This window comes from Coenobita brevimanus, chromosome 22 (genome assembly GCF_032717465.1).
Source record: "Coenobita brevimanus isolate Jiangsu-jjx chromosome 22, ASM3271746v2, whole genome shotgun sequence".
NCBI classification, from domain to species: Eukaryota; Metazoa; Arthropoda; class Malacostraca; order Decapoda; family Coenobitidae; genus Coenobita; species Coenobita brevimanus.
Window position 1 is genome coordinate 32,954,350 of NC_136975.1, and position 13,337 is coordinate 32,967,686.

The window sequence follows — 13,337 nt, forward strand, 5'->3', positions numbered from 1 at the left end:
TTGGATACACCCGCCATTTAACCCTTTCACTAGTGGAGATCCTTCGCAAGCTGAGTGAAATTGTTTGTTGATAAAATGATTCAAATGAAAAATGTCATCAGACTGAAAGGGTTAAGTGTGAGTCAAGAAAAAGTGACCATCAGTAGTAATTTACATCACTGCATCTGTAGGTGGGAGTAAAGGCTGTGATGATGATGATGATGATGATGATGATGATGATGAGGAGGAGGAGGAGGAGGGTAAAATTAGAGGAGACAGTAGGGAAAGAGATAGAAGGGAAGAGAGTAAGACCGACGGATAGGTTAAAAGATTTTGGAAGGAAGTTTGGTGTGTAATGATGAAATGGAATGCAGTAAGAAGATGATGATGATGATGATGATGATGATGATGATGATATTAAAGAATAGGAGAGAGAGAGAGAGATTAGCATGATGCCTGATGTATAAGGAATGTCACCTTAGTAAGATCATGTGAAATTCTTTTTTCACATACATCCCAATACATCACGGGGTAGGACGGCATCAAAGAGACAGATACATGAAGAGGTACAGAGGCGAATGAATGGATGGATGGTTAGATAGATGCATAGGTCGCATGGAGGCTGTTTTTCGCTTTCACACCTGACTACTTTGATGAGTAGGGAGCCACCAGACAAACAGGTGGATGAATGGATGGATAAGCAGAGAGAGACAGATTTACAGTCAGATAGTGGTTTAGTTGTTCCTTCATCTCAAACATCCTCTCCATTCGCTCTGTAGCTGTTGTTGTAGACGGTCACTCTTCTTCTAAAGCTAATAGTGGTTCTGCCCTCTCATCAACACTCTTAATCCTGTTTATCATTGACTTGAGTTACACAGCCAGCTCCATCCACTTATACGCTGACTCCGCCTTTCACTTTTCCAACCGCCCCGCATAGCATTCATCACAGCAGTCACAATAACAATTACAGGCTGGGGCCGACATTTTTTTTTTTTTTTTTCTGTGTGACGTAAATGAAACATTTTAATTTTTAATGTCAAAAACTCAGTTCTTCCATCTTTCAGCCTGCTACACCCTGTCAGAAGACTCTCTCTTATTTTCAATAACACACTTCTCGGTATAACTTTAGAAGTAACCAACGTTACCGATTTTCATTATATTACGTCCCTGAACTATTCTAACCAAGACTTACCTTTTAAGGCTAGTTTGAGTTGGGGGAGCTAATTTTGTAGGGGTCGTCATATAGTGGCTTAGGTTAGGCTATCTCTCAGTAGCGGATGAATGTCGCGCCATATTGGCTGGTGCAGGAATGTGCACTAGGTCTGTCAGGCCCTAGGTTAGGTTAGGTTAGTTTGGGTTACTGCAGAATAGTGTGTTTTCAATTAATTTTGGTCTTGATTTGGGGGGATAAACCCACTTTTGGAAATCTTACTCAAAATTACAAAAGGGGGATTTTCCCCCCAAAATGAAGGTCAAAATTAATTAAAACACGGTATTTTACATTGGAAACCATAAAACTAATAATAAAAGAAAACGTTGGTTACTTCTAAAAATTTACCCACTTCTCGGTCCTTCATCTCTCAGAATTCTTTACCTTTCTTTCCGTCGAAGCATATCATTTCTAGATCGCGTCTTCTCCTTTAAATCTGCTTTCCAGACATTGCTTCTGGTGAACTGACTCTGTACTTTCTCTAATGCGCAGCTGGTGACTTGTGCAATTGCCTTATTCAACCCTGTATATTGTACAGTACAGCTTGCTTGTGTGGGTAGACATACAATTCTTCTGAACAAGATGGACTCAAAGGCATTACATCGCATCATCTTACTTTATCTTGCTGACTCCTTACATACTCTCTTTGCCAGTGTTGCATCTTTGTCCTTCAGCTGATGCTATATTAATGGCCAATGCTCTTTTGAAATGTTTGCTCACTGCCCTTCCTCATCACAGCGAGAACACAGAACGCAGTACTTGTCCAGCAACGCACTCACCCCCTCTCTGTCCAACTCTCATGCAAAAATTGACTGATACTCTCAACTCTTTCATGTATACAATTTGTTAACTGTGAAATTGTGTCGGTCTAACCCCATTTCTCCCTGCCTCTGGCCTCCAGTTTTTGAAATTCGATGTGATGAGGCATCTCATAATGAACGGATCTTGATTTTGAATATTTAATTTTCTCTGGAAAGGGCGAATTTTTGAAACGGACAGATGAATGCAGCGATGAAAAACTAGACTGATGGGTAGGCAGGTGGATAGATAGGTGATTAATAGAATATAAAAATGTTGCCCTTTGGCGTCCGTAATGCAACCTTCTCCTCCCCGTTCAGAGCGATTGTCACATAGATTGTGTTCATGACTGTGTTTTAAAAGCTTCCAGTCTTTGATTCTTTTTTTTTTTCTTCCTTTTTTGCACTGAAAAAGAGAAATAAATGCACTGATGGATAGACAGACAAATACGTAGGCATTTGAGTCGATATGTGAATAATAAATCTTTTTCTCTGTAGCCAGACGCCATAATCCCGTAAGCTGTGGTCGTTTGACTCCGAGTTAGCTGTTTTACCGGGATAGGCACTAAGCCTCAGCCAACCCACTTGGTGTCACGCAGGTAGCACATATGGGCTAGTTATATGGTTAGCACCCAGCGTTGTAAATGGTTTCCTTGCTTACAGGAAACCATGAGGCATGTCACTCGATGTAAAGCTACCTGAAAAGGGAAGAACAGTAAGAGAAAGTGACAGGAATGATGGAAGTAATTGGAAGAGAGAAGGGCAGACAGAAAAAGAATGATAAAGGTGAAGAAAGTAGTAGGCAGCACTACATCAAGTGAGTAGATGATGGTCGCCACCACGTACTACCATAAATATATGAAAGTATATATAAATGTTGCCTCAGTGGGCCAAGGAAGAATGGGGCTTTACAGGGAAATTACCAGGATTCTTTCTTGACATTTTATTTCCTCTATGACATGTTGATATTCTGTTCAATCCCAGTCATTCCCATAAAACTGAAAAGTAATAATTTCTTTGTCTAAGAAGCAAACTCAAATATTCTCCTATTTGCATAATATCGGTAATCAAACATGTTAGGTCTTCTTCAGTTATGTCTTAGCATTATGATACATCATTCACATATTGCACTACAAGCATACATGTAACAGAATACTAAGGATATATTGAAATATGATACTGTATCTCGGTCACCTCTCAGCTTGGCCCCTAAGTCCGTGGTAGTGACAAGGTGGCCGTTCGCATAGGACAAATTAACACATTTTTTTTTTTAAATAACAGAACAGAGGATGGAAAAACAATGAATAAAAAGAAATAAATCCATGCACCAGATTACTGGTGTCCTCTGTTCATAAAATGTCTGTAATAGTTTGACTTGAATAGCAGTAGGTTGAAGTCTGGAGGGAAACAACTCTGGGGAAGCGAGTTCCAGAGAGATGCAGTTCGGGGAATGAAAGAATTCTGATAGGCAGAAGTTCTGCTGTATGGCTGAGTGACATTCCTGTCATGAGCGCTGCCAGCTGCCCGTGTAGCACAAGGGAAGGCATTTAGAGGTGGCACCATGGACGCAACTTCGTCTGAGCATTTGCTATAGAAATATCTGTAAAATAACGCAAGGGAGGCAACATTCCTTCTTACCTGTAGGGGAGGTAGTTTATTAGTAATAGCAGGGTTATTAATAATTCTAACAGCTTTGTTCTGAATTTTGTCTACTTGTTTTAATGCAACCTCTCCACATCCACTCCACAAGGGTGAGCAGTATTCAAGCTGAGAGCGCATATGACTCTTATAAATTATAACTATCTGCTCGTTAGTGAAGAAGTTACGGACTCTGTACAATAATCCAAATTTCTTTGAGGCGGTTTTAGCAAGTGATCTAACATGAGAGGTCCAGCTGAGGGCATTATCAAGCAAGACGCCGAGAATTTCAGTACTTTTGGAAATGGGAATATTTGTAGCATTGAAGGTAATATACGATTCTGGCAATGCCTGTCTATTAGTAAATTGTATGTATTTAGTTTTACTAGCATTAAATGAGACAAAGTTATTTTCTCTCCAATCACTGATCGTGGATAAGTCTTGATTTAAAGAGATGGCTGTTCTGAGTTGAGAGTTAGAGATATCGGACATTGTAAATGGATGTCTGAATGTGAATGAATTATGTAATGTTGAGTCATCTGCATATGAATGGATGGGATTGTGGGTGGCAGATAAGAGATCATTAACATGAACAAGAAACAGAGTTGGTGCCAGAACTGATCCCTGTTGCACGCCGGCGTTAACTGAGTGGAAAGTGAAATATACATCATCTACTTTTACTCTTATTTTTATATTGCTGAGATATGAGGAAATCAAAGGAATAAAAGAGTTTAGTCCATAGCAAGGGAGTTTGGACAACAGGGAACGGTGCCATACTCTGTTAAAAGCTTTAGAAATATCCAGGGCTACTGCATGAGCTTCACCATGTAGGTCAACTGATTGATGGATGGTATGAGTCAGGAGATTGAGCATGTCAATGGTGGCTCTTTCTTGGCGAAAACCATATTGTCTATCACTAATTAAGTTGTTGGATTCAAGATGTTTAACTATGTGCATATTAATTACAGTTTCAAAAACCTTACCAAGAGAAGATGTGACAGCTACTGGTCTGTAATCAGAGGGGTCAGAGGAACTTCCTTTCTTTGGAAATGGGTGGATATTGGCTTCTTTCCATAAATTTGGGAATGAAGAAGTACGTATGCATAGTCTGAATAATTTTGCAAGAACAGAGGCAAGTTCTGGGGAACAATTTTTCAAAACAATTGGCGGAATTCCATCTGAGCCTGGAGCTTTGTTGGTAGGTAAATTGTCTAGTATGGATTTCACGTACCTTGTCTGTATTTTAAGTGGAACAATGTCGGGAGAGTCAAGTTCTAGTCCTGGGACATTCTGGCTGGCTTCCTCTAAGGTAGAATTTCTGGCAAATATACTGGCAAAGATATCTGCTTTCCCACTCGGGTCATTTGTAATGTTGCCATCTGGAGATTTTAGTGGGGGAATGGATGATGACTTGTTAAATTTATTAATGAAAGAATTGAGAGTTGAACAGAATATTCTATTGTCATTAGGGTTGTTAAATAGTTTTGATGCTTGGTTTTGAAGAAAGTTTGATTTAGCAAGATTTATTACAGCTTTTGCATGGTTTCTAGCAATTTTAAACTGAGGGTGATTCAGATGTTTTTGATTTCAAGTAACAGTTATATGCTGATGACTTTTGGGCTGTTGCTCTGGCACAGTTGCTATCAAACCATTTTGGAGAGCTCGATCTTTTAGTGAATTGTTGACTTGGTATGAAGAAATCCATACCAGCTAGTATTAAATCGCAAATGTGGGACTGGGTAGAATTTACATCACTAGAGAAGAATGACTGCCATGGAATGTCAGCAAGATAATTTCTAAATTCATCCCAGTTTGCCCTATCAAAGTGCCATCGGGTCACCCTGACAGGTTCAGAATGGGGAGGTTTGGGGTGGCTAACTAATGAGGCTTTGATGAGATTGTGGTCAGAGGATCCAAGTGGATTTGTTTACAAACTGCGAACGATTGAAGTGACACCTTTTGCACAGTGTTACTAAACTACAAATGAAGCTACAGTTAATATATTGAGTATATATATAATGGCATGCACATAATGAATATGACATTTACATGGCTCCTCTCAGTTGTAAGAGCAATTTACCTTATATTCTAATGAGTATAAAAGTAAAAAAATTAATGCAAATATAAAAGTAGAAAATTAATACTAATACTGTGAGGAAGAAAACACTTTGGCACAGTTTTGGCACTTAGGTAGGCTGTTTGGTTGGGATATCCCGGTCTCACTCTGCTTCAACTAACAAAATGAGTTTGTGAATTGGTCTTTCAATGAAGGTGATGGCTTGAGCACGTTTACCTTGGTTATCTACCTTTGAGTCTGACATCATTACCTTGACCTTTCTTACATGACCATCTTCATCAGGAAGGGCTTCTACTATTTTTCCCAACTTCCAGTTATTTCTTGCCGAAGTCTCTTCTTTTACAATCACTGTGTCATTTACTTGCAAATTTCTTTGTGGTTTTTACCCATTTATTTCTCAGTTGGAGAGACTGCAAGAACTCTCATTTCCATCTTGACCAAAACTCATTTGCTAAGTACTGCACCCTACGCCAGCGCTTCCTTGAATACACATCTACACTGTCATAGCTGCCTGGAGGAGGTAGTACAACTTTAGGTTTCATGGTCAGTAACATGTTGGGTGTCAGTGGTTCTATGTGCTCAGGAGAGTTCAATGTGTCTACAGTCAGAGGACGACCATTTACTATAGACTCTGCTTCTATCATGAAAGTTCTTAAAGATTCATCATCTACCTGAGACCCATGCTGATGGAGCAATACTGAAAGTACATTTCTAACTGTACGTATTTGTCTCTCCCATGCGCCACCCATATGACTTGCATGTGGTACATTCATTTTAAATTCTATCCAGTCACAGTGATCTTTCAATAGTTCTGTTCTATTTTCTCTTGATCCATTTCTTCAACAACTCTTTCCTAGCACCAACAAAGTTTGTACCCTGATCAGATCTCAACCTAAGTACAGCTCCCCTCTGTCCTATGAAGCGACGGTAGGCGTTGATGAATGAGTGTGTGTTCTTAGTGTTGGCTGTTTCTAAGGGAATTGCACGCGAAGTCATGCAAGTAAACAATACGCCATACCTTTTCAATTCCTTACGTCCTTCCTTAATAAAAAAGTGTCCAAAGAAATCAACAGCAGAATTAGTAAAAGGAGCAGTATGTTCTAGCCTATCTGTAGGAAGATCCGCCATCTTTTGTTCCTGTGTACTTCCTTTAGCTTTTCTACGAATGGTACACCTGGAAATGTGCTTAGTTACTAGAGAAGATCCTCCTGTAGTCCAATACCCAGACCCTCTAATCTCATTTAGTGTGCTGCCTCTACCTTGATATTGTACTTTTTTATGGTAGTTACAAATCAACGAATCAGTTATGTGAGATTTCTTTGGTAACATGGCTGGGTGCTTTCTGTCCTTGTGCATATTTGCTCCTCTGATCCTTCCACCTACTCTGATGAACCCATCTTCATCCATGATTGGATCAAACTTATACATCTGACTTGATTTCTTTAAGACATTTTTCTTGTTTCTTCCAACACCACAAATTAACTCTTCCTTGTTAACTTTGTTCATGAATGCTCTTTTTTTCTTCTGGGAATGCTTGTGCATGAAGTTGTTTTACTATCTTATTTTCAGCTTCTCTCAGTTCTGCTGCAGTCACAGGAACATACTCAGACTTGACAAGGCTTTGTTTAGCTGTTTTTACATTTTGCTTACTCTGCTCATTGCCATTGAATTTTTTTTAAAGTCTGAGGCATACTGCAGTAGCTCTGGTTGCACGATGCCAATCTGAGAAATACTTCAGTCTGTTTAGGAATGATGATGGCTCTTGAGCTTCTGTGAGATATGATACAACTTTCTTCGCTTCAGGATCATCTTCTGCAACAATGAAGTCTTCTACTGATGTTTGAGTTGTGTCAAGCGATTGCCAAAGAAAGTCTGGCCCATTCCACCACTTAGAACTGTGAATCATGGCTTATACCGGCATGCCACATGATGCGTAGTCAGCTGAGTTATTTTCTGTTTCAGCATACTTCCAGTGTGCTGGTGATGTTTCATCTCGTATCTGTTGAACTCTGTTTGCAACATACACATGGAATTTCTTAGTATCATTACAGATATAGCCTAGCACTACTTTGCTATCAGTCCAAAATACTTCTTTGTCATCATGGTAGTTCAGCTGTCTTCTCAGAACTGTGTGAACTCTCACTGACACAACTGCTGTTGCAAGCTCTAACCTTGGAATAGTGATAGCTTTAAGGGGTGCTACTCTTGATTTTGCCATTACAAGTGTACAATGCATCTGACCATTAATCAGTCTAATGTAAGAGCACTGTCCATAGCCTTCCTGACTAGCATCTGAGAAATGATGAAAATCAACTGCTTTAATTTCTCCAAATGCTTCAGGTTTGTAACATCTTGGTATTTTCACTTGTTTCAGCAAGTGCAGCTCATTTCTCCACTGTTCCCACCTAGACTTCATGTTTTCTGGTACAGCATCGTCCAAACTTACACTATCTTTACACAGATCCTGGAGTATTCTTTTTACATTTAGAATGAAGGGAGATACTAAACCTATAGGATCAAATATGGAGCTTACAGTTGATAAAATACCTCTTCTTGTTACAGGCTTGCTACTTAAATTCATTCTAAGCTGTAATGAGTCAGATTCAACACACCACTCTACTCCGAGTGTTCTCTCAATGGGCAGTGAGTGCTTGCCGAGATATAAGCTCTTGATGCATCCTGCCATCTCTTCTGGACTGGCTGCCAGTACCTCCTTGCTGTTGGACAAGAACTTATGAAGCTTGAAGCCTCCTTTCATGCATGTTGCCTTACTGCTATTAATCAGTTGGATAGCTTCAGCTGCAGTAGGTACAGACTTTAACCCATCATCTACATAAAAGTCATTTTTGACAAACTTAGCTGCATCAGATCCAAGCTCAAGCTCATTATCATCAGCTGTTTTCATTAATGTGAAAATTGCAACACTTGACGATGAAGTAGCTCCAAACAAGTGCACAGCTATTCTATATTCAATCACTTCTTTGTCCAGATCTCCATTTTTCCACCAAAAAAAGCATAGCAAGTCCTTGTGTTCAGGAGACACATGCACCTGATGATGCATTGCAGAAATATCACATACAAATGCAACCTCTTCTTGGCGACATCTGCATAACACTCCAATGAGACTGTGAGATCTGGTCCATGTAATAAGTGACTATTTAGTGACTGTTTCTTGTGGCTAGCACTGCAGTCAAATACTACTCTTAACTTGCCTGGTTTCTTTGGATGATACACCCTATGATGAGGTATGTACCAGACAAACCCATCTGCTCTTGCTGACTCCTTGGCTGGAACCGCTTCTGCTTACCCATGGGTTATCATGTCTTGCACAGACTTCACATAATCTTGATAATATTTCTTGTCATTTTTGAGCTTTTTTTTCAGTCTATGTAGTCTCTAAACAGCTACGTCTTTGTTGTTTTCAGACTTGACATTTTCATTCTTGAGAGGAAGTGGCATCTCATAATGTTCTTCTTCTGGCTTGTATACTCCCTCTTTCATTTTTGTTATGAAAAGTTTGTCCTCATATGAGATGGGAACGTCATCTGTCTGTCTGTCATTAAAGTCCATCTCAAACATTTTCTTGATTTGCTGTGGGTTAACAGCCTCGTTTACTTGAGTTGGAACAACTAGGAAGCTAACTTTCCCTGCATTATTGATGACGACTTCTAGGGCCATAGTTCTGTGTACCTGTACAATGCCATCTTCTGTGTTTCTGTCGCCACAAAACTTTCCTTTATGCCCCATCCTAACTCTGTCCTTCTAGGAAAGGGATCGTTTTCATTTCCTGGGATCATTTCCTTTGGCTTCAGTGTTGTAGTACAGCTAAGACCTATGCTGAGACCAGTTTTTACATTAGAGTCATGTGGCATCAGTTTGTCTGCTATTCCTTTCAAATGTAGCCAGTTGGTTGCAGTCTCTGGCCTTGGTATCTAATCTCGTCTGGCATGCATTTGTTCTCAAGAGTATGTACAGGGAAGGAACACTTCTTTCTGTTCATAAACTCTCTTTACCACAAGCCCTTGTACTTTGGTACAAAAAACAGTATCTTCTTCCATCACCGTAGCTAACTGAAGATGTACTTGTGGTCCTGTTGCTGTAACTTTGTCTAGAGTGGTCCCTTTAATAAAGCAAACGTCAGACTGATCATCTAATAAAGCATAAACCAAGACTTTGTTTGACGCATCACTGCTTCGTTACAGCCACACTGGAACAATCATGCTGTGTGTATCTCCTACGAACGACCTGTTGATTTTAATTCTATTTGAGACAGCATTCTCCTCAGTTGTCTTGGACTGTTGTGATTTCTCAGTTTCCTTCTCTTTGATTCTTTCAAGTATGGCTTCATGAAGAGATGTTGGATGACGTCTCTTACATACTGTACATACTTTCCTTCTTTTGCTGTTTTTCATGATATGTCCATACTTTAGACAACCCCTGCAGATATATGACTTCTGTACATATTCTACCATTTCCTTATTGCTAAGCCCATTGAACCTTTTACATGTGTCCAGTTCAGGTTCTTCTTTGTAGTAGATACAATGCGGCCCTTTGATGTTTCGATTATTATCATCCTTGCCCTTTTGAGTCCTTTGTTTCTTGTAACCCTTGTCCCTTTGATCCTTTTGAGCCTCTGTTTCTTTCACTCCAGTTGTGTTGGCTACAAGACTTTTTACCCCAAATATGTTTGTTTCTGCTTTACCTTCCTTCTTTCCCTTTGAAACAGCTGTGTTATGCTTTTGACTCATTGCCATTACTGCACTATAGGATGAGATTGGATGACAAGCTTTCTTTGCCTCATCTGCTATGAATTGACGAAAGGCATAAAATGGAGGGTATTCTGCGCGTGTGGAGAACCAACTGTGGACTACTGAATTCCATCTATCAATTAAAGGTGGGGGTAACTTCTGTAAGATTTTGCTATTTTCTTGATGATCATTTAAAACATTAAGGAAATTTGTTGAGTTCATTATTGTCAAACAGTTCTGCAAGAAGTCAGATAATTTCTGTAGTGCTTGACCATCATTATTTGAGATCTTTGGCCACTCACTCAATTTTCTTCTATAAGCATTTGCCACTATGAACTCATTACCAAATCTATCTTTCAGTATACTTTTAGCCTTACTGAGAGCTTCTTTATTATGGATACACAGAAGTCCTCTAATAGCTTCTTTGGCTTCCCCATCAGTGTACCTTCCTAGGTAGAAAAGTTTCTCTGCCGGATTAGTGACACTCGACTCTATGAATATTTCAAAATTCTTTATCCAGGATGGAAATTCTAATAAATCTCCTTTGAAAATCACTGGCTCTGGACGAAGTAATTCACTTGTGTTTTTGGATGACAAAATATCTACCACACTTTTTAATATATTCACGACCACTGACTGACTTGGTGTATCATGCTTACCTGATGCCTGTGACTGGTTTAATTCTGATTCTGGTTCAGAACTCTTAGCATGTGGGTTAAGCTTTGGACTCACCTGCAAGAAAGTCTGATTTAGTTTGGACATTTCTGTCTAATTCACCCATGGCAGAAACAGATGAATCTTTGACAGTCACTTTCGATTCTGATATGCTAGGTTTGATTTTCTCACCTTCTCTCAGTCCTTGTGATTCAAAGAATTTTTGAAGATGCTGTTCTTTGCTATCTAGTTCATCATCACCCTCAGGCAAATCTAAAGGAACTCCATTGAATTTACATTTAGCTCAGCTTGAGTAGCGGCCAGATCTTTATTCAAAACTAATCGTTTATACTCATGTTCCTTTTCTTGCTTGAGCTTCTGATACTCTATTTACCTTTCTTGCAAGAATTTTTGATGTTCTGTTTCCATTTCTTGAAACTGCTGCTAAACTTTCAGCCTAGCTAATTTAGCGTTTAACTGTTCTCTCCTTGAGGTGCTTGAATAAGATCTACTAGTGCAGTGAGAGTGCCTTGAAGCTTTACTACATTGTGACCTAACAGACTGTGAGTACTTGGAAGCTATACTACTTTTTGACCTAGCTGACTGTGAGCCCTTGGAAGCTGTACTTACTGATTGTGTGTTCTGCATCAATTCATTCATATTTGTTGTCAATTCTCCTTATACAGGTGGTGTGCACTTTCTTTTCTTCCATTAACTCCTGTGACAATTTTACTTGTAAGCTTGGATCTGCTTCCATTAGCTTATGAAATGCATTTATTACTTCTTTAAACTGCACCTCTCCTGCATTTGTGTGATCGTTAAGCTGATCCAAACTTACATCATTCATACCTGACAATATTTCATTTACCACTTTTGTCCATGCTTGCCTTGATGATGCTAACCTCTTTGAACACTGTGTTATTTGGTACGGTACTCATACCCTTTCTGTGTTATAGACCTTTGTCAGGTACTTTTTGTTGGAACTTCGTAGCCGCCATTTATATATATGTAACTCTTTAGTCTTGTAATAGGTAAGTCTTGGGTTTTGGTTAAAGTTATTTTGGTAATTGAATAGCTGGAGGAGTTGATCTTGATTTATTATCTTCAAATAAAGTCTAAGTTGAGCAGCGTATGTATTACACAGGGGCTTAATTTACCAACTAAGTCTAGTCGGACTCCTCCTCTTATTTGATCTTTCCACTACCTGCCGGTTGTGTGGCTAGCCCCTTTCTGAGCTCTGGTTCCTACATTCTCGTTTACCAGGGGTCGTGTCACGTGGGCTATACTGTTGTTGAAGCTTCTAGAACACTGTAGGTCTGTTTACATGTACTGTTTCGGATGCACGTCCAGCATTCCTTCACATAAGAGTTGCAAGCCCGTTTCCCTTCACTCGATTTTCGCTGACACTTTCTAGCTCATCCCCTGGCTTGGTGCTTCTATCTGTCTATCTATCTATATCTATCTATCTATCTGTCTATGAGTTGTATTATTATAATATGGAGCCCTGACACTCGTCACTTCCTCATTTGCCTCAGTAGACTGGAGTCATTTACGGCCTCCTCATTTGCCTCAGTTAACTGGGGCAGGTCACTCACCTCTTGTTCGGTAGAACTCATTTTGCTACTATTATTATACTGTACCCAATATGAACTCAAGACTAACATTAAATGTATGCTTATCTGTAGTCGAAAGTTCTCTCTGGCTGTAGGTGAAGGTTGGAAAAAGAAGAGTTTTCAGTGGTGTGCACAGACTAGTCCTGTAGTGTCAGCAATTGCACGTAGAAGTTCTAAAAGTCACTGTCAGGCAACCAGGAGTGTTTTATTCTGCATCTGAGATTGGCATAATCATCAGGGAAATCTTTGGCACTTATCTGCTGCTTTAGCCTATTGCAGGAATTCTTGAGGTCCCCTCATTCTTTGTTCATACTGCATGCCTTCATGTGTTGCTAGCTTGCAATTTTTATGGACCGCGTTGTACAATGAGGGCGAGTTGTTCTGTCTCAGAGGGCCAAGGCAGAATGGGGCTTTACAGGGAAATTACCAGGATTCTTTCTTGACATTTTATTTCTTCTGTTACATCTTGAAATTCTGTTCAATCCCAGTCATTCCCGTAAAACTGAAAAGTAATAATTTCTTTGTCTAAGAAGCAAACTCAAATATTAACCTCTTATTTTTGCATAATATCGGTAATCAAACATGTTAGGTCTTCTTTAGTTATGTCTTAGCATTATGATA

At 39.5% G+C, this 13,337-nt stretch overlaps 1 protein-coding gene across 1 annotated transcript; it reads right to left on the reverse strand.

Annotated features, from left to right (window-relative positions):
- Positions 1 to 7,610: 7,610 nt before the first annotated feature.
- LOC145392459 (uncharacterized) lies at positions 7,611 to 8,762 on the reverse strand. Its single transcript, XM_080266859.1, has one exon. The coding sequence runs from the start codon at positions 8,760 to 8,762 to the stop codon at positions 7,611 to 7,613; it is 1,152 nt and encodes a 383-aa protein (XP_080122985.1).
- Positions 8,763 to 13,337: the final 4,575 nt, after the last annotated feature.

Bases quoted from the DNA above. Each gene is read 5' to 3' on its own strand.
- LOC145392459 (XM_080266859.1), bottom strand. From the start codon at position 8,762: ATGCATCATCAGGTGCATGTGTCTCCTGAACACAAGGACTTGCTATGC.